Here is a 19,576-nt window from a genome sequence, read left to right on the forward strand (position 1 = left end):
TTAGGCATTTGTCTCATTGTAATGACAACCTATATATTTCTGCAGTCATAAAATGGAGTCAATGGGAGGTCTAATTTATTCCTTAGCATTTAATTTTCAAAGAAAGAACAGTATGAAGCCACATGTATCAGGAACAGTCAGTTGTATGACATTCAGTATGTTTGCTGAAATGTTTCACCTTTTTGTGTCTATACATGACAAACAGGGAATTAGCGCAGAGCTAATTCTTAACTGACCATGAAACAGAGTTAAATCAAAACATATAGATGTGGTACTTGGGGACATGGTTTTGTGCACAATATTAGTGGCGGGTGGACAGTTGGACTTAGAGGTCTTTTCCAACCTTTATGATTCATTGAATTAAGATACCAATACAGGCAGATCTTTGTGTAATTCATATTCCTGCCAGTTTCGGTAGAACACCTGTGTATATGAGTTCACCACTATTTATTTTTCACAGTACAGCTGTGATTAGGACTCACCCTTGTGCTGGTCCAGAAACAGTCAGAGGAAAAAAAATAAATAAATAAAATATAAAAAAATTAAAGCACATTTATATTGTTAATGGCAAGACTTTAACTTAAAGATCCCTGCAAATTGTAGTTCAGTAAAACACTGTGTTTTGTAGGTATGTTAAATGCAAGGACATGTCAGAGAGATGCTCACTGTTACCTTGCTTTCAAGTATACGAAATGCCCAGGAAGCAGTTACCCACTTCCAGACAGTTCTTTGCAAGAACCTCACTGTCCTCTCCTGTCATGGACAGCAAGGCAGACATCTTCTCCATAACTGAGCTGAACTGCTCTTTGAAGGTGTTTTCCTTTTCACTGGCTGCCTCCAGGAGCCTGCAGCACACAGGGCCATAACCCCCACATCCCAGTTCATCGTCTAGCATTAGATGAGATGACCTGGTGCTTACTGTGACACAGGAAGCGTTTTAATTGCTGACAGCAGCTGGAGAGAGGATAAGCTTACTGTGAATCACTGCAGGTGAACTGGTCTTGCTTCTTCCACTCCCTCCTGGCCTGCGTTTTTCTGCACCACACAGGCAGCGAGCTGATAGGGATTTGAATTGCTTTCACATTTAGCAAATGCAACCAAATCTCACCTTAATTTCTAGGAAACCACAGGGCACTGTTACCAAGGCTTTTGTAAATCTCATCAGAGAGCAACTATGGGAAAAGACAATTCTTTATTTATGTTTATATATATTTAAACTCTACATACTTAAACTATTTATCTAATCAATGCTTAGAATTAAGTATAAATTAATTTCCTGATGCAGTAGCAGTTTAAAGAGAGTAACTGAAGGAAAAGTGAATCACTCTTTTGAAAGAAGAAGACATCCGTGGAGGAAGGAGAGACAGTCTTCTGAATATTCAGCCTCTGATGGAATGCCTGTGGGAGGTGACACTGTAGAAGTATTTAGCTGGGAGGATTGGACTAGCATCACGTTACTGTTTCACACAAAGCAACATTAGCAGCCAGGCACCTAACAGTCCTATTTTTTTTCTGATGAAGATCTTTAGCTATATGTTTAGAGGAAGTGAGGAGTAACATAAAGCTTATATTAGTCAGATATCCTTTTGAGAGATCAGTTTAAGTATTTCAATGGAGAAGTAAGCTTGGTGGAGGGAGTGTAGTTGGATCATCTCAAATGCTCTCCAGGTTTCTTGGGCCTCTTTTAACTGCAGTAACTGCCAGTGGTAAGAAACAATCAAAACAACCATCTAAACAAGTCCTCCCCCTCGCCCCCCCCAACCTGCAACTTCTGTCATCCCTGAATCTGAAGAATTTACCTAACATGGCAAAACAAACAAACAATTATGGGCCAGTCTATGCAAAACCTGGTGCTTGCTTTTGACAGCATTCATCTGCACCTCCCACTGGAAAAAAAAAAAAAAAAAAAAAAAAAAAGCAGGAAAGGCTTCCCCATAGATGTTTGATAACTTCGTAGCTGTACTCTGGCTCACTTCTCTTTCTTAGCTAGCACCGTGCACTTGAGAGGGCTCCTCATTAATTTTCATATGGTCATTTACAATTTTGGAGTTGTGTTAATGGCAGCGCCTTATATCCCTTTAGCAGAAAACACATAAATTGGCTTTTTTTCTGTGCCACTCCACAGGGACTCTCCTGAATTACAGCACAGCTAGCGCTGATTACTTTTTTATTTCTCCTCTTAGGAAATGGATAAAAGGCTTAAGTTCTGACACAAACAGGAAAACACACTAAGAGGATTTATCCTGAAGGCATCTACTCTTTAAATAGTGATGGAGCAGTGTCAGTCCATTTCCCACAAGGGCCAGAAGCTCCACTGCTCTTTGTTCTCACAGCCCTTGTATGACTAGAGGCAGAATATCCTATCACAGGCTGTCAGATAGCTCCCAGAATAAGCAACTTTGTGATCATAGGCTGAGAAAGAACTTACTGCCGCTAGGAGCATGAAGAAGTTGAGTTTCAGAAGGACTCTGTACTGCTCCCTTAAGGATAGCACCAAGGATTTGTTCTGCTGCGAGGTAAGATTTGCAGAATTTACTAAATCAATAACTTAGCCTCACAGACCCTGCTCCCTCCCTCTTTGTTTTCTTAAATAAGGAGTGACAGGAGAGGGAGTAAGCTGACAGAGTTATCATTAGTGGAATTTTCCAGCTTTTCTAGGCAGGAAAGGGGGAACAAAAAAAAAAAAAGATCAACTGCAGAAAAACAACTAGACAAAGTGCAAGTGAAAGAGACTGCAAGATAGGCATATGGATGCTGTTGGGTTTTTTTGTTTGTTTGTTTGTTCAAGTTGAAATAGCATGAAAATACACAAAAACCTAATAATACAGCCCTGTTTAATGTTTTATTGACAAAGTGTGTTTCTATTGTATTATACTATGTGGTAGTACAACTTTTTCCTCACTGTTTATGCTGTCTTAAATGTATGTCAATGGAATAGTGTTCCAGAGGGAGAAAACCTTTACTTCTAATCGAATTAATCACATTTCCCCCCTTTATTTGCTTTCACTTGGCTTGGCATCCAAAAATTTGTCTTTTTTAGCCTTTATCTTTTGGATGTCATACAGATGTTTGTGTTGTTGCCGTGTATTTCAATTCAGTGTTGTGGCTGTAATTTAACTTGCACACAAGTAGAGGGTTATGGAAACCTGGCTTTAACAGAAGAAGAAACTTACGGTATATCATTCAATGGCAGGAAAATGAGGTCTGACAGTTTAAGTGATATGCTTGTACAGATTACGTAGCTAAATGAGCTAAAGTGTTTCTACAGTCACAAATACTTTATCTAAATCCCCATTTTTCAAGTTGTGCTCAAATCTGTCTTGGTTCTGTACAACTAGCAGGAAGGGATTTGCTGAGTTTTTCTAATGGACGCTTTCCATTTGAAGGTCCTTCTGTCTGGTACAGTGCAGCAAGGTCTGGTTGTGAGCAGTAGTTAAAACTGTTGATATAGTCATGAAAACTGGAAAAAATCAAGGGAGCTGAAAACCAGCACATGTCCTCATTGTTTTAATCAAACTGGAAGTTTATTTATGAAGCCTAAATCAATGAAAATACAGAGAGCAGGCCATCAGTCCAGCACTCAAGCAGGATTTCTCATCCAACACGTAAGAATTCCAGGGGTTTTCTCTCCTGCCGGCTGGTCAGCAAGGTGTTTACATCTCCACATCTCCAGAGCAAAGATAAGGAGTGTTAGAGGAATTGTATTTAAGGAACTCCTGTTCCCTTAGAGTTTGCTAACGCTGAAATGGCCAACACAATGTTTCCAGTTCCAAAGTCTCCCTGCAGTAAAATGTCATGAGCCAGGGTCATGACGGCTGACAGAAATAATACTCCTTGCCTTGGGGAAAACTTTTCAAGGATTTCTTCCCCTGTTGTTTCCTCTGTAAAAGCATCACAAGACATATAGTGAGTATCAAAAGGAAGTCTTGAAGGGCATGAGATGCTGCAGAGCAGCACAGTATAATGATCAGGATCCAATATGATGAGTACAGAATAGATTTTAGTTGACTTTGATCGGAAGGAAATAACAAGTGCTTTCATGTCACGCACAAAGTTTCGCTGAAAGGAAATTCAGGCAACTAGTGTCCCAGATGATCTGTGTTACACTAGCTAAGTTATCGATTTAGAGTATTTAGAATAAAAGAATCAGATCACCAAGTTTATTCTGAAATTTCTACTGGACAGTTAAAATTCTAGCACTAAGAGATTCTTCTACAGCAAATAAAGTTTAATTACGAGACTCAACAGTGTTCAGACAGGTTGGATGGTAGAGTTTACTGGCATCAGTGGCACTACCAAAACTACCTTCTGTGATTTTGCAACTTCTTTTTCATTTTGATAGAATTCTGAGGGGTCTCCCATTGCTGTTTTTTCTCCTGATTGGTCCCAATGAAGGTGATCCAGTCCATGCAATGAAAAGATAACACACTCCTAAATGCTTGGGCTTTTCCAGCCAGGGTTTTGCAATGCATTTCAGAAATGGTTCCTAATTCTTAACATTTCTGAAACAAAGAAATGCAGATGTTTCTAAATAGCTGATTTTTTTCTACTGCTAATCTTGTTTCAAGATAATCACCAAATTCTGATAAAGATGAACCAAACGTTATCAAAATTTCATCAAGTTTTAATTACTCTTTAGGAGAAAGCCTTTTAAAATGCATTGTTTTGGAAAGCTTTTGGTGGTGAACTATGCATAAGTGATCAGTCATATAGCAGCCTCTTAATTTGATACCTTTCTTGTACACAAATAGATTTTGAATAAAGTTTATTCCATTTTTATCTCAATTTAATCTCCCATTTAGCAACAAATTAACATTGATCCCTTGGTTCATGACTTAGGAAACATTCTGCCACATATGTTAAATGGCTTTTTCACAAAGGCTTCATCTTCTTTTAGATTACCAAAATGTTCCTTCCCTTTGTTTGAATATTTGCTGTGTATTCGTGTATATATGTATGTATGAAACCATATATAATAATCTTTCCCTTAGGGTATTGTGTGTATATTTCATAAAGGAAAAAGAGAAACAGCACATTACAATACAAACAGACTGACTTTATGGCAGTCTTACAGAAACTCATGCCAAACAAAAGAATAAATAACAGCTGTTTTAATCACAGCCAAATTTAAAAGATAAGGCTTGAATTTAGGTGGTCAAAATCTCAGGAAGCTGGACAAGCTTAATGTCTTCAGAAAAAGACAATGAGTGTAATAGTATGCAGTGAAGTTGAAGGAAAATTTTCAAACATCTCAGTGACTTAAAAGCCTCAGTATCACCTGCAAAACCAAGTTTGCACTCAGGAGCATTTACCCTCCCTGTAACTGAACAGGGCTTGTGCCTTAAACTCTTCAGTTGTTTCTGAAACTGAGTTAGTGACTGTCCCTCTTGGCTCCTTTTGGATGCATAGCCTGGAGGGACAGAAGAGACACCAGATCAAGCAGTGGCTGAATACTAGACAAGTATACCAACTGAAGCCAAAGGGTTAGAGGTATAATCATAATTATTCCTTTGTTTTACTGAAAAGCTATCTAGTGTCTCTGTTTTTGATTAAACATGTGAAGACGTGTTAGCCTGCTCAGAATCTTGTGGAAGCATTTTGAATCAATTGTAACTGATGTAAATATAGCTCGTGACTGGAAATCTGCCAGAGTTAAGTGAGCCACAACAGTTCAGTCAAGATGCATTCTATCAAAAGTATGGATAAGTAATTCAGTGTCCTCATGGGAAAGATAATATTACAGCTTCACAACATTCATAAAGTGGCTGTGTAGTGAAAGATCTAATATGATCATTAAAAGACGGATGAATGCCCTGTGAATCTTCACTCCCTATCATAGATCATGGCTCTTATCTAGACAGAAGTGGGAAGACACACATGTATTCACCATGACAAAGGGCACAACAACAGCTTAGTTGTGCCCATTTGATGTGAGCACGTGAGCTTTCAGACATGATTTACTGTGTTTGCATAGCAAGACTAATTACTTTCTAGAGGCTTTCCAGCCAAAAAAATATGCATTGGGTTGGCAAAGCTCAGCTACAAACTTTAGCTATGCTCTGTAGGACGTGGAGATTTACAGTTCTGTTACTCACAATGTACCCGACTTTAAAATCACAAACTCTCTCTTGTATCAGAGCTGATACTCTTTCTTTAGTGCACAGGAGCTCTCCATCCCTGAGTGTAGCAAGTCAAAAAAGAATGACTAGAGACCAGCATTGCTGGTATGGGACCTGCTGGTCAAACTGAAGAGCAAGAAGAAAATGCACAGTTGGTGGAAACAGGGACAGGTACCAAGAAAAAGTATAAGGAAGCTGCTAAGCTGTGTAAGAATGGGATCAGGAAAGCCAAGGCCAAGCTTGAACTAAACTTGGCTAGGGATTCCAGAAAGAACAAGAAAGACTTCTACGGGTGCTGGAGCTAATACTCCTTAATATCTTTATCAATGATACTGACAATGAGGTCAAGTGCACCCTCAGCAGTTTTGCTGATGACACCAAGCTGTAGGATGCAGTTGACACACCAGAGGGACAGGATGCCATCCAGAGGGACCTAGACAGGCTTGAGCAGCAGGCCGAGATGAACTTCATGAGGTTGCAGGGTCTTGCACCTGGACTGAGGCAACCCCCATTACCAATACAAGCTGGGGGATGAAAAGATTGAGCACAGCCCTTCAGAAAAAGATGTGGTGGTACTGGTGGACAGGAAGCTGGACATGAGCCAGCAGTGCACCCTTGCAGAAGGCCAACCATATCCTAGACTGCATCAAAAGAAGCATGGTCAAGGGAGGTGATCCTGACCCTCTGGAGTGGTCAGGTCTCACCTGGAGTACTGTGTACAGATGTCAAGTCCTCAGTACAGGAGAGACATGGACCTGTTGGAGTACATCCAGAGAAGGGCCACAAAAATAATCCATGGAATGGAACACCTATCCTATGCGGACAGGCTGAGAGAGATGGGACTCTTCAGCCTGGAGGAGAGAAGGCTGTGAGATGACCTGATAGCAGCCTTTCAGTGTCTAAAGGAGAGCTACAGGAACAGCTTAGAAGAAGACAGAATAAACCAGTAAGTTCAAATAGTCAAAAGTAATACCTTTCTATAATACACTATATTTATGAAAAGTTCTGTCCTGTCATGGTTCTGGACCATCCAGTGTTTGTACTTCCCAGGACAACACTAAAAGGCATTTTATACCTTTGTTATTGTGGCTTTGTTATTGTGTAGGAGAAAAGGAACAATTTTGGGATGGTTGCAAATGGACTGAAATGGACTGAAAGGGTAATAGAGATGCTCAAGTCATTCAGAATAAAGTCGCAGACCTTTCTTTACACTGACAAGAGTAATCAACAGACAATGTGCTGAAAAACTATTTTTCTGTCCTTCCTATATTAGTTGATATATAAATATTTTTCTTCAGGTAAAAATAGGAACGTAGTTCTTTGAGGTAATTCTTTGAGGTAAAAATACCCCAACTACACTGAGTTATTAAGCAGTCACACTAACAAAAGTAGAGTGTATTCAGCAAATGTAGGACTCTTTCCAAATGCATACAATCTTTACGAATGTGCTTGAGTGGCAAAAAATAGAATTATGCACACATCTTGTTTTTTATGTGGCCACAACATTTTCCATCAAATTTTTCATTCCTTCTTACTGATTCAGTATGCTGCGAAGTACAATACACCATGGAAAATACAAGCTGAGGGTTCAGAATTACCTGACAGCCAATCCAGAACTGCAGAGAAAAATTGAGATGGTGAGAAGTAATGTTTTTCATGCAATTTTTGTAATTTGCAATAACTTCAGAATTAGCAATACCACAAAGAAGGATGTTCTGAATTTAAACATAAGGGATAAATTAAGCCAGTGAAGCTGTAACGGTTTACAACTAGCTGAGAATCTGATCCAGGATTTTAATAATGATAGTGTGAAGCTACTCCCCACTCAGTCAGAAGATTTAGAAGTATCTTCCCCTCATAAGTTTTTTTTTTTTCCAATAGAATAAATATTCAGAGTGTTGCTTAGCTTTAAAAAACTAATGTACAATTCAACATTATTTCAGTCCAGTTATAAGAATACTTTTGAGCATCATGTTCCAAATTATTTTCTGTGGATCGTGGAGTGACTGTTAAAATTTATGACTAAAATAAAAAAGAATTCATCTAAGAGTCGACATTCATATTTTGTAGCTCAGTCATTGCCTTTTGTATACATTAAAACACATTTAAGGAAAACATTGTCTTAGGAAAATAAGAATTGCTTGTTTGCTTTGGTCCTGAAGCCTTCAAAAAAAAAAGTATTTTCTTAAAAGTGTGTATTGATTACAGGAAAGGAGACAGTAACATCTGGAGTTCACTTAAAGCTAAGCACAGACAAAACTTCAAAGCATATTGCATGACTTCATGCTCCCATTTAGTTTACATGTTCACTCTCAGGAAGTATATGCCCTCTTTCTTTGCTTATATCAGGGGCTTAAAGAGCTTGTACTTGTGATATATGTAATTGCATTAGAAGCCTTCCTGGAGATAGTATGGTCCAGTTCTTTATGATGCTTCCTTAATTCAGCCAAAATGACACTATTTGTCTCTTGGAGTGCTTCAGAGAGACAAAGTTCTATAAGCAATATGAGCTTATTAATGACAATAAGCATGATAGTTCAAGGGATAACATATTTAGAAGGCTTTAAAATAAAAATAATTAAATATTCTTCCACAGTTATGACATAAATGGAGGCAAAAATAGAAGGTATACTGAGAGCTGTGGCAAGTTTGAACTCTTATGTTTCAGTACTTACTCCATGTCTGATGAGTGTTTCCGTATTTCTTTCTCTTTAAAAAATGTAGTTTGTAACATCATTCTATTTACCTTCCCTATGGATTTTACTTGGTTTGCTTGTTTGCCTGTTGAATGATTTTTTCTTCATTTGAGTACCAACACTGGTCCAGTCCCTGAATTTAGATAGGATGTAATGCAATTGTGCTCCCCCATTTCCTTCTTCTTCATATGACTGTTTCATTTTTGCTTGCTACTTGGACTAACACCCTAGGTAGCTGCCTGAACTCAGCTGCTGGATGAAATGTGTCTGCTTCATGCTTTCTGTATAGCTTAACCAAGTAACTCATGCCAAGGACCTGTAACCTTACTGTATTATAACTCTGTATTTCCAGGGCCATCATTTATCTTGATATATGGGTGGAATCTGAAGGTTTTACATTGTATTTTGAGGTGCTCAGCTATCCAGAAATATCTCTAGATGACTGTCAGACAGCTAGAATTGATCTGAGACATCTAGTCAGCATGAGTAGATAAACAATACAGTGCACAAGCAGTGAGTCCGGTGTTCCTGAAAGGCTTGATCAGCATAGGGTGTATGAACAGTAAACTATCAGATTCCCTGGGTTCAGTGCTCAGGCACAAAGCATTTATACTGTACTTGCACAATGGATCAAACATTTCCTGGAAGAATGGAGTTTCCTCCAGTACAGTGCATACTCCATGTGCCTATGTTTCTTCCTGGAAATACTTGGTCCTCCCTAGATGTGTGGATGTATTGCTTACAAAATTAATTGGACTTAAGCAAACACCAACAGAACAGAACAACTATCATAATAAAGTATGTTAAAGATGTGGCTCCTCAGACATAACTTTGGCCTGCTGCAGGCCATGTCTAGATGTTTTTTATTCTGTCCATAGACACTGTGATTTATGTCTACCATATTCTGCTATGATTGCTCATCTTTAAGTCTTAAGAATTCAAAACCAGCATATTCTGCTTCCTCTTAATGTATGAGAAAAGAATTCCGTTCCAATTTACTTGGGGAAAAAAAAGGGGGGTGGGGTAGGATAACAACATACTCTTGTTAGTGTTAATCATTTGGGAATCCCTGCTGCCCTTTGAGAACAGCTTTCTTAGGACAATGAAGACAAAATAGAGTCCCCTTTCAGATTTTGACAGATGCATTGGAGCCATATAGTGCACTGTCTCTGTTGTATCAGGCCAGCACTGAAGTGATGTGATTGCCAGCATGGAGGGGAGGTCTGGGTCATGTCCCCAGAGGTCATCGTTGCCAGCAGGCAATACCTAGAGAGCATATTCCCTGCTCTCTGCTGGCTCAAAGGGTCTGATTGTGAGAGCCCCCACACTGACACACACAGACAGAGAGATTATTCTGCAGTGTCCATGCCCAGCCCCAGGGCAGTCACAATGTGGTACTTGTTGGAGATGGGGGTCATCCGTGCCACTGACGAAAATGTTGCATCAGAGAGCTGAAGACAAGGTGAAATGCATTTTTAGATAGTGCAGGTAATACTGACATACAGGCTTCATGGCTGAATGTCCTGACTGCTGCTGGCACCTTGAAGAACTGAAGATTAGTTATGAATAAATAAATGAAACTCTTTTAAGTTTTGCAAGTCCTTTAAATCTTACAAGCTTTTTCTCTAATAAATCTTTAAATCCTAAGACTCGTTAAACAAGTTTTTTTGGTTCAAAAAAAGAAGTGTTTTCAGAGGTAAAAAGGATCTTTGGAAATAAAATTAATTATTTACAGAAGTATAAGTTGCAGAATGTTCTGTGGAATAAAAGGGCATACAAAGTACTGAATATAGCTAATACAGTAATGTGATAGTTCAGCTTATTTTCAAACCCAGCTTTGTAACAGACCAGTGAGATTTATATGATTTTTGAGTTCCGCTAGGCAAGAGCATGAAAAAAGTACTACTGAAATTAGGTGCCATTTTGCATCTCACTCAAATACTCCGTTGCAAGAAGCTTGTGACGCCTCAGTCCAATTAATAAGTGTGATAGGTTAAATGCTAGATGTTAGAGAACGAAAGATGAAATTTTATAGTCTACTGCCTACATTTTTTCTAACATCTGCAAGGTAATCAGAAACAGAAGTAAGCAGATGAAGTTGGGGGATGTTGCCTGAGATATGCTCCTTTCTGTGATTAGAACCCACTGTTCACAGAGAGAAGGAAGCAAGCAGACAGCAAACTGGGTTACCAGGAAGGAAACAGAAGAAGAGATCTGGGGGAAGAGTGTTGGCTGAAAACATGCCGTGAACCGTGCACAGAGGTAGTATTTCCAGTTGCTGGACTCTGACTGGAGCTTTTACACATTTGAGGAAAAAAGAAAAAGGAAACACTGGTACATGACTGCTTCCTAAAAATTCAAAACAGACAAAAACATAGTTCTTAGCTAAAAGAAAGAAATGTTGTTTCCCTGCCAATGCAAGGTACTATCTCCCTTCTTACATCCAAAAAGAGTTGAGCAGAAAGAGAGTAATTGTTTATTTTGTCAGAAGTTGAGTAATAGTTATGATGAACTGTAAGAAAGATTGGGGACAGAAAACAACAAAGTACTCTGCTGCTTTTGTGTTATTCAGGCACTACTGACTTCACTGGAATGAGTGAGTGCGCTGATAGAATGATTGTAATAAGCAAACGTGGCTTTTGGTGCTCAAATGGCCAGGATAATTTGTTTCCTGCATCTTCCCCTTTCCTGTAAATGTGACTAATTGTGATGAACTTAATTCAGGACTCACTGAATTAAATCAAACGTAATGATCCACAAGAATAAGATATCCTGTCTCTGTGTAAACAAGGATTAAGTGCTGGTTTTAACTACAAGGTGGCTTTATTGCTCCCTGTCTGTTTAATGGATTTTTACCACCCGTTACTTAATTAAACTGAAAGCACAAGCCTAGCTTTCTCATTAGTCAGCCCATGAGCAATCATTAGGTGTCACTGAACCAGTTCTTCATGCAGTGTGACTAACCTCTGCTTTGGGGATAAGTGCTTACTGGATATACCATGGCTATCCTGAAATCAGTGTGTGCTGGCAGACCCCCAACAGCTTACTACTGCTCAATATACAAAACATAAATCATAGGTTCAGTGGGCCTACTTTGCTATTGCATTTTATCAGCTTTACAAACACAACAAAATTGCAAACTAGAGTCACATGGAGACAAATCAGCCTCCCTGTGTCCCATGGAAATACCCCGCTTATTTGCAAAAATGCTCTCTACATGATACCGTCATGTTACTCCATACTGGCACTCTTCCCTGTGTGACTGATGCCCAGCAACAGAAGGGTTCTTTGATAACATTGACCATTGTAGTAGGCTTTTTCCTTCTTTCATTTTCTTTCATTTTCAAGTATATCGGCTTGTATCTGCATGGGCTTTTGTTTTGTTTTGTTTATAATTGCATCCTGAAAACAGTTTCAGCTCTCTCAGTGAAATCACTGTGATTTTTGTTTAGTGTTTCACCGTATTTTTCTACCAGTGTTTTCCATCTAGAAAGCCAGGATCTGAGACCCCTCCTGCATTCAGTTTCAGTCAGCCTTTCAGACTAGCTCACCACTGCCTGTGTGTGTGAGGGACCAAATGAAAAGGAGCGTGAACTTTGTGACTGGTCTTTGTCTAACCAAACTGCTGTTCAAATTTTCTGCGAGAACAACAGACTTGACTCAGAAGAAGAAAAATATATCCTTGTAAACTACTTCTCTATAGACACTGAGGAAAAGGGCAAAGAAACCAGAAAGCCTCAAGGGTGAGAAAGATATAAGGAACATAAGTTTCCTGCTGCCAGAGTTCCCAAGTGACAGGCAACCTGGGCTTGTTGAGCTATTTCTGAGACAGGCATGCTGAGTCAGTACTCGTATCCTCCAAGAAAGAATTAAAAGCAGTGAGGAATATGCTTTGCTTCCTCAGTGGGAATTCTTTCCTTTTTCCTGAAACTGTTTTCAACAGCTTTGAGTAAAGGAAGTGGAGACAACTGCCATTATCACATAAAACAAGACCACTTCCTCCAGGACAGAAGCTCCAGGTATATGGGTCAAAATGGCAGCCAGAGAACTTTCCCAGCACATGTGACTGAGAATAATTGGTGAAGATTTGTAGCAGACTATTTGGAAGCATGCTTCAGTTGTTTACCAATAAGGATAAAGCATCTCTGCCTAATCTTTCTTGTTACAGGAATTTTGCACAGTGTGATTTAATCTGGGCCGAGATAACAAGTTTCAGATATGAGATTCTCAGCAGACTTTATCCAGTTGATTTTCAAAATAGCTCCATACTTTTAATATTGTTGTAAATGCACGTTAATTGCCCAGTAACCTTTGACGTATTTGGTAAAGCTGGTTGTCACAGCAGTTGTTGCCATGTTACGTGATCTGTTTTGCATTTAGCTTTTCGGTATGGTAATATTACAGAATCACTATGAGGAGAAAAGAAACAACCCGCCAAGCCTCTTTCTTCCTAATATGGTGAAATGAAAAGCCTTGGTTTGAGTTAGCTGTTAGAAGTGCTGTTGGAGTCAAAGCCCAGGGATCAGTCTGGTGTGGTGCCCGAAGAGCGCAAGGGTCATGGTCAAGACTCTCACTGGGAGGGCAGGAAGTGTTTAAATTCCCTGACCATGACTAAGTGATGGAAGGCAGCAATGTGAAAAAAAAAGGGAAAAACTCCTCTGCTCATCCCAGCATGCCTTTGATTCCAGCACAGCAAGAGTGTTATTTCTGTGAGCTCTGCTCTGGGCTGTGCTCTAGAGCAGATGTGAAAACTTATTTTTTAACAAAACTTTAGACCAAGACTGGTATTGATACACAGTGAGCAGCAGTGTGGGGGGCTCAGGCAGAACTCCAGGCTACAGAGGAAGTTGGGGAGGGACACAAGCCCTTGGCATAGGCTCTCTCCTTACACAGCACTGAGTGGAAAGGGGCCCCAAAGGCCTTGAGAGTGCCAGGAAGCTTTGCCTTTTTCCTTATTTGTGTTCGCTATCACCTCTCAAACAAAGGAGCAAAACTTGTCATAGCAGTGAGCAATTGGCTAGCAGGGACTGCTTCCCCATCCCAGCCCTCTCCCCACTGACTGTACAGTTTTCCTAGCTGCTTCTCACGGGTTCAGCTTCTCCTAGTTAACATCTCCGCTTCAGGACACTTTGCACAATACTCATGATATCTCTGAGGCCCACAGTTTGGTTTCCTCACTGGTGCTGAAGGAAGAGAGAAAGGAAAATCCAGACAAAAAGATCCCAGATCCTACACCCATTGCAAGTGATGGTTTATTGATGGATACATCAGTAACCTGAGTTATGTTGAATGAAAAAATCTCATGGCCCCTCAGCAGAAGACTGAGTGGAGAGTATCAAATAGATTTAACCATATGTGTGTCACAAATTCTTATCATGTTCCATGACTGAGGCTCATCCTAATTAATAACAGTTTCAGTGTTGTGCTTAAAAACAGTCATTTCCCATTTGTGAGAATATAAAAGCATTGAAGGTGGCACCTCTCTTCCTGGAGAATATTTGCCTCCACAGCACAACAGCCTGTTTTCTCCTGCTGAAGTTTTGTCATCTGTCTGAAAGCTTTGCTTCTCAGCAGATGGCTAGTAGCATACAAGCAGGTTTGCATCCAAACTGTTCACATTGCACCCTGCTGTGTTTGGGCTCAGAGCTAGTATGGAAGGAACTGCCGAGCCCACAGAAGTGATGGGACCACAGATCCCATCAGTTTCATTGTACAGTGCGGTGTTTGTACATGCATTAGGAGACCTTGGAAAAGGAGGGAAAAGCTGAAAAGGAAGCATCTTTTTTTTTTTTTCTTTTTTTTTTTAATAGAGTAAAAGTGATGTTTGTGGTTTTAAACAAAGGGCTGTTGGCAGGATGATGCCATAAAGGAAAGGAAGAGAAAGGGAAACTGCATTTGAATTAATTCAGATAAGTGAAGGCCAGAAGACCTCATGACATAATTTTCCATTAATTCCTGTAGTCTAGCTCTCTAGTCATAATTATGTTACCTCTTGACTCCTTTGTCCAAACATTGTGGTGGTTTGTATTACTTTCTACTGTAATTACTGTAATTACACTCGCAAAAGCTGTTTACAGTATTGCAGCTGTAATAATGTGACAGAACAAAGTTAGATAAGAATTTTGCAGTGGGTATTTCATATAATTTTCTGTGACTCTTATGTAACTGTCTTCAGCTGTATGAATTTACAGTGGGAGAAGACAAGAACAAAGGTATAAGGGACAAGTCGGTTGGTTTACTAAAAATCCAAAAATTAATTTAAGAGAAGAAATCTTTGTGTCAAATTCTAACTTGAAATTTGATTTTTAGTGAATCAATTTTTTTTTTTGAATGGTGATCAAAATTGTCTGTTTGTTCTAAAATATATAATTTCACTTCTAAGTTTTTTTAAGATTTCATTTATTTTAAAGTTGTTTTAAAAAATATTTTAAACAGAATTTTCAAACAGAAAAAATGATTATTCCTCTGTGCTAAAAAATCTCAGGTTTTTCATATGTTTCTTATAATATGTACAGATAGTGGGAACAAGATAAGTTTGTAACACATTTCAGCGTTCCCAAGTCTGGTTATTTTTCCTCAAAATATTTCAGTGAGTAAGCAAAACAGGAAGAGACAGAAAGAAAAGCTGAGGCACAAAGAAGCTAAAATGCTTTTTCATTATCTCATTATATATATATATGAGAAACAATATTATATATATATATTATATATATATATGAGAAACAATATTGGAAATAAAAATTGCATCTCCTGAGTTCCCCTCTAGGGCGTAAAGCATTAAATTGTTAGATGAAAACAAATCTCCAATCATAACTTTCACAAGCAGCAGAGATCATGAAGACCACCAGAACTGTGTGTTTTGTCTCCAGCATCTTGTTCCTGGCCTTCCTGGTACAGCCATATTTGAAGCCCCAGTTGCATGTCTAGTCTGCATGTTAGAAGGGTAAAATATTTTTAGTTTTCATCTCTGTCTCTTTTCAGAAAATCTCTTCCTCGCTGCCGAAGGATTAACAGGATGCTTTCCAATGAGTCAATGCCAACAAGTCCTCCAGCATTCACTCGCTCCAATTCTCAGGCCTCCGTGGACAGCACCTCCATGGAGGACTTCTGGTGTGAAGTGGAGAGCATCAAGGAGAGCAGTGAAGATGGGCCTGAAGAAGCAACACTCTTGGAGTTCAAACCTGCTGACGGTAAGCACACAACCACCACTTCTGCTCCACACCTTAGCACTTCCTGATCTCTTCAGTGATACTTTTCTCTTTCTAGTATGAGCAAGGTTAACGTGCAGATTAGTTTGAGTCAGGAAAGAGAAACGCTAGAAGAAGACTTTATCTCCAGCATTTAATAATCTAAACCAAAATTCATTAAAGGACAGAAAAGTTCAATTCATATATTGGAATTTTCCACTTTCTGGCTTTTGGTAGGATATAACACAGAAGTTATGAAAGTCTTAAAGCAGTTTTTAGCTAGATATCATTTTGTGCTATCAAAAGTTTGGTAGCTGCCTGCTTCTCTGAGATTGACATAAAAACACACTAGAGATGAGTCTGAATATAAAGATGCCCACATTGTTCATCTTCCTTACTTCTTCACACCCTCTGATCACTTATATACATTACACCCAGAACAACAGATCTCTAACTTTTCCCAGTTCTGATCCCACTTACAAATGCATTTTATTATACAACACAAAATACCAGGTGTTAATGTAGGATGAAACTGAAATTTTTCTGAGGTCAAGGCCCACTGATTGTTGCAGCTATTTTGTGGATGAAGGCCACTAGCCTGGGAATAGCTGATCTAAAGATAGATTTTGAAAGAGTGGTGTATTCTCTTCATGCAATTGTTAACATGAGTGAAATGTGCTTTTCTTACCTTTACATGCAATAGGATATCATTAATTTTGCTACCAGGAAAAAGGTTGAAAAGGGCAAAGGGTGCTACTTTAGTTAGTAATCAAATATGTAATCATTAATGATAAGTATCCAACAGAGAGGTATCTAGCTCTAACTACATGCTGTTTCCATAGGGAATGACTTCCACTCTGTAGTTCCAGGTTCCTCTCTTGGGAATTAAAGTAGAAGACCTCCATTTACTAGAATTCTGTTTGCAATAAGGGATGTGATCTGGCAGCTTAAAACCAAACTGCACTTCTTTTTGTTGGCCTGAGATCTCAAATAAAGATAGATGGAAATGTAACATTGAAAATTTATTGTTACTGTTACAGGAACTCAGAAAAGCAATCTGCCTCAATCAATTTGACCTTATTTATTGACATGCTGTTTCTACCCACTACGAGGGCTAGCAGTGTTCTTGGCTATGTTAGGAAAAACATCACTAGCACATCAAGAGATGTGACCCTTCTGGACCAGTCAGCACTGGAGGGGCCACACCTGGAGTGCTATGTCCAGTTCTGGGCTCCCCAGGACAAGATGAGATTGTGACCATCGTGGTATTTCCCTCATGCAGTTATCTGTGTGAATGATGTGTTCCTGACTTGTCCCCAGCCTTGGGGGAAAGTCACAAGCCAGTTAGGTTAGCAGGAAAGGGAAATGTAGGAGCCTATTTTACCAGTTCTCAAAAATTTTTCTGTTGCTCTCGTCACTGCTCAGCTAAATCTTCACACCAATGTGAAGTGTGCTGTAGTTCCATATTATCCTTCATCTGATTTTAGCCCATTACATTGCATTGATTTTTAACTCTCTGTCCCAAAGTAAAAATGAGACTGCAATATAAAATGCAATACATCTCCATGCTTTATTTACCTTCATATGGTTGTTTTAAACACTTATGTAGTACATACACGCACACACAAGCGGGGAGTTAATTTTCTAGTTCTTAACTTCAGTAATATTTCCAATCTAAAATTATAGATCTTGGGAACAATCATGGGATCTATTAAATCTAATAGGTTAATACTCCTTGATGAGGATCAAAACACTGAAAATCAATGTGGAAGTCCCCAGCGTAAAATAAAAATAAATATTTATAATCCCGTTGAGATCTCTTTGAGAGGAAAAGGTGCAGAATTCTTGAGAAACCATAAGGGTTATAGCAACCAGACACTAGTGATATTGTCAAAGACACAATTCTGTTTTTGCCACTCCTGATGTGTAATGAGAAGACATACCCTGCTGATGTGTAACTAAGAACAAGAAAAAATAGACCATAAAAAATGACGTGGGGTCAAAATGTAGGGGAACGGAATGTTGGGATGTTTGAAATCACTCTGACATGCAGAATTGCTATTAGCACTTAGTTTTAGAAGTCTGGGATGAGATATTTGGTCTTATATCTGAAATTCAAAAAAAAGGCACACACCTTTTCTAGCAGTCACTGAGAGGAAAAGAAAACTACCAGCCAATGAGTTCTCTCTATTATCTGTTTATCTTCTGATGTAGCAGGATCAACAACAATGCCCCTACTGAATAAGTAGCTACTACTATAAAAAATAATATTTTTTAAAACAATATAGGTTGGTTAGCTCTTACTTAAACTTATTTTTATAAACTTTTTGAGACTTTTTCTGTCTTAGCCTACTTTTGTGAGTGGTTGAAAAGGAAAAAGGGAAAAAGCCAGAGAAAACACTCATAAGGGTGCTTGGTAAACAGACAGAATTGCGTGTCTACTTAGCTATTTTACATTGCATCATAAAAACCGTGTTTGATTAAAAACAAAATTCTTGGAAATAATATGTCAGGATAAAAGCCAAAATGAATATACTTAGGAAAAAGAAACATGAATGGTTGTGGATAGGACAGCAGCACTCACAAATGAAAAGAAGACTTGTTAGAAAGAAGAGTGAGGATGGCAGAACAACCTCAGGATTAAAACTGACAGAGAGGAATGGAACAGCCTGTCATCCAGTTTCCACTGTGATCCTTTCTGAGTCTACAATCCGTTTCATGGCATCAAGGACTTGTCAAACCCCAACCTAACATAGGGCTGTCTTTTTAGGAGCTGACATTTTTGTAGAGCTTTGTGAAGAGACAAGGCAGTTAGCCATGAAGTCAGTGATGGCTCTTCTCTTACCCCTACCAGCCAAGACTGTAATTCTCTTTTTTGTGTATCAAACTGTCAAAGCGGAGTAAACTGATACCTATCAATCTACCTGCAGTCCAATTTTGTCAAGAAGAGGCAATAAAGAAAGAGTGCGAAGATAAGCAGTACATCATTAACACCAGTGCAGCAAGAGGAACAGTGATTGAATAGACAAATTACTTTACAGAACAGACTGAAAATTAGTCATTTTCCTCTTTGGTGTGTTTATTTGTAATACCTTTCTTGCAGTCAAAGCTGGAATACAATTATTGTTTTGACTTCTTTTTCTTAAGCAGCATACTGCTGAAGCAGGATTGGTCACGGGCAGAATAAAAATGAAGGCCCGTGGAAAAAATAAAGAGATTTAAATAGTCTATGATTGTTCACTTTAGAAAGCAGATAAATGAAAAGGCAGTGACAACAAAACTGATAACTACAAAGTCAGTCAGAGAAGGTAGACTGGAATCATCTCCCTGTTCTACAGTGATAGGGAATATTCATTTAATGTAGCAGGTAGAAGTAGCAAGCTGAAACTCAAAGAAAGAAAACACTGTTTCACACTGTGTATGATTTCACTGTGGAACTGGTTCAGAAGACGGCACTAAGCAGGGCAAAGGGAGGTATTGTCATTGATGTGGGTGTCCAGAAACCCTGGGAGTGGAGTATTAGCTAATCATCTTTAACTAGTAGAAATCAGGATGATATCTAAAAGTTAGCTAT

At 38.9% G+C, this 19,576-nt stretch overlaps 1 protein-coding gene across 6 annotated transcripts in view; it reads left to right on the forward strand.

Moving 5' to 3' along the window:
* The window catches only part of ARHGAP28 (Rho GTPase activating protein 28), a 74,347-nt gene that overhangs the window by 22,890 nt on the left and 31,881 nt on the right, over positions 1 to 19,576 (forward strand). For 5 of the 6 annotated variants that reach the window (XM_072329408.1, XM_072329410.1, XM_072329409.1 and 2 more), the window contains exon 2: positions 15,797 to 16,005. In XM_072329408.1, the coding sequence (XP_072185509.1) occupies positions 15,797 to 16,005 (209 nt within the window). Of the gene's footprint in view, positions 1 to 2,443; positions 2,517 to 15,796; positions 16,006 to 19,576 lie in introns of those variants that run through there. The other variant, XM_072329411.1, reaches the window with a different exon arrangement.

Source organism: Excalfactoria chinensis, chromosome 2 (assembly GCF_039878825.1).
Source record: "Excalfactoria chinensis isolate bCotChi1 chromosome 2, bCotChi1.hap2, whole genome shotgun sequence".
In the NCBI taxonomy this organism is placed as follows: domain Eukaryota; kingdom Metazoa; phylum Chordata; class Aves; order Galliformes; family Phasianidae; genus Excalfactoria; species Excalfactoria chinensis.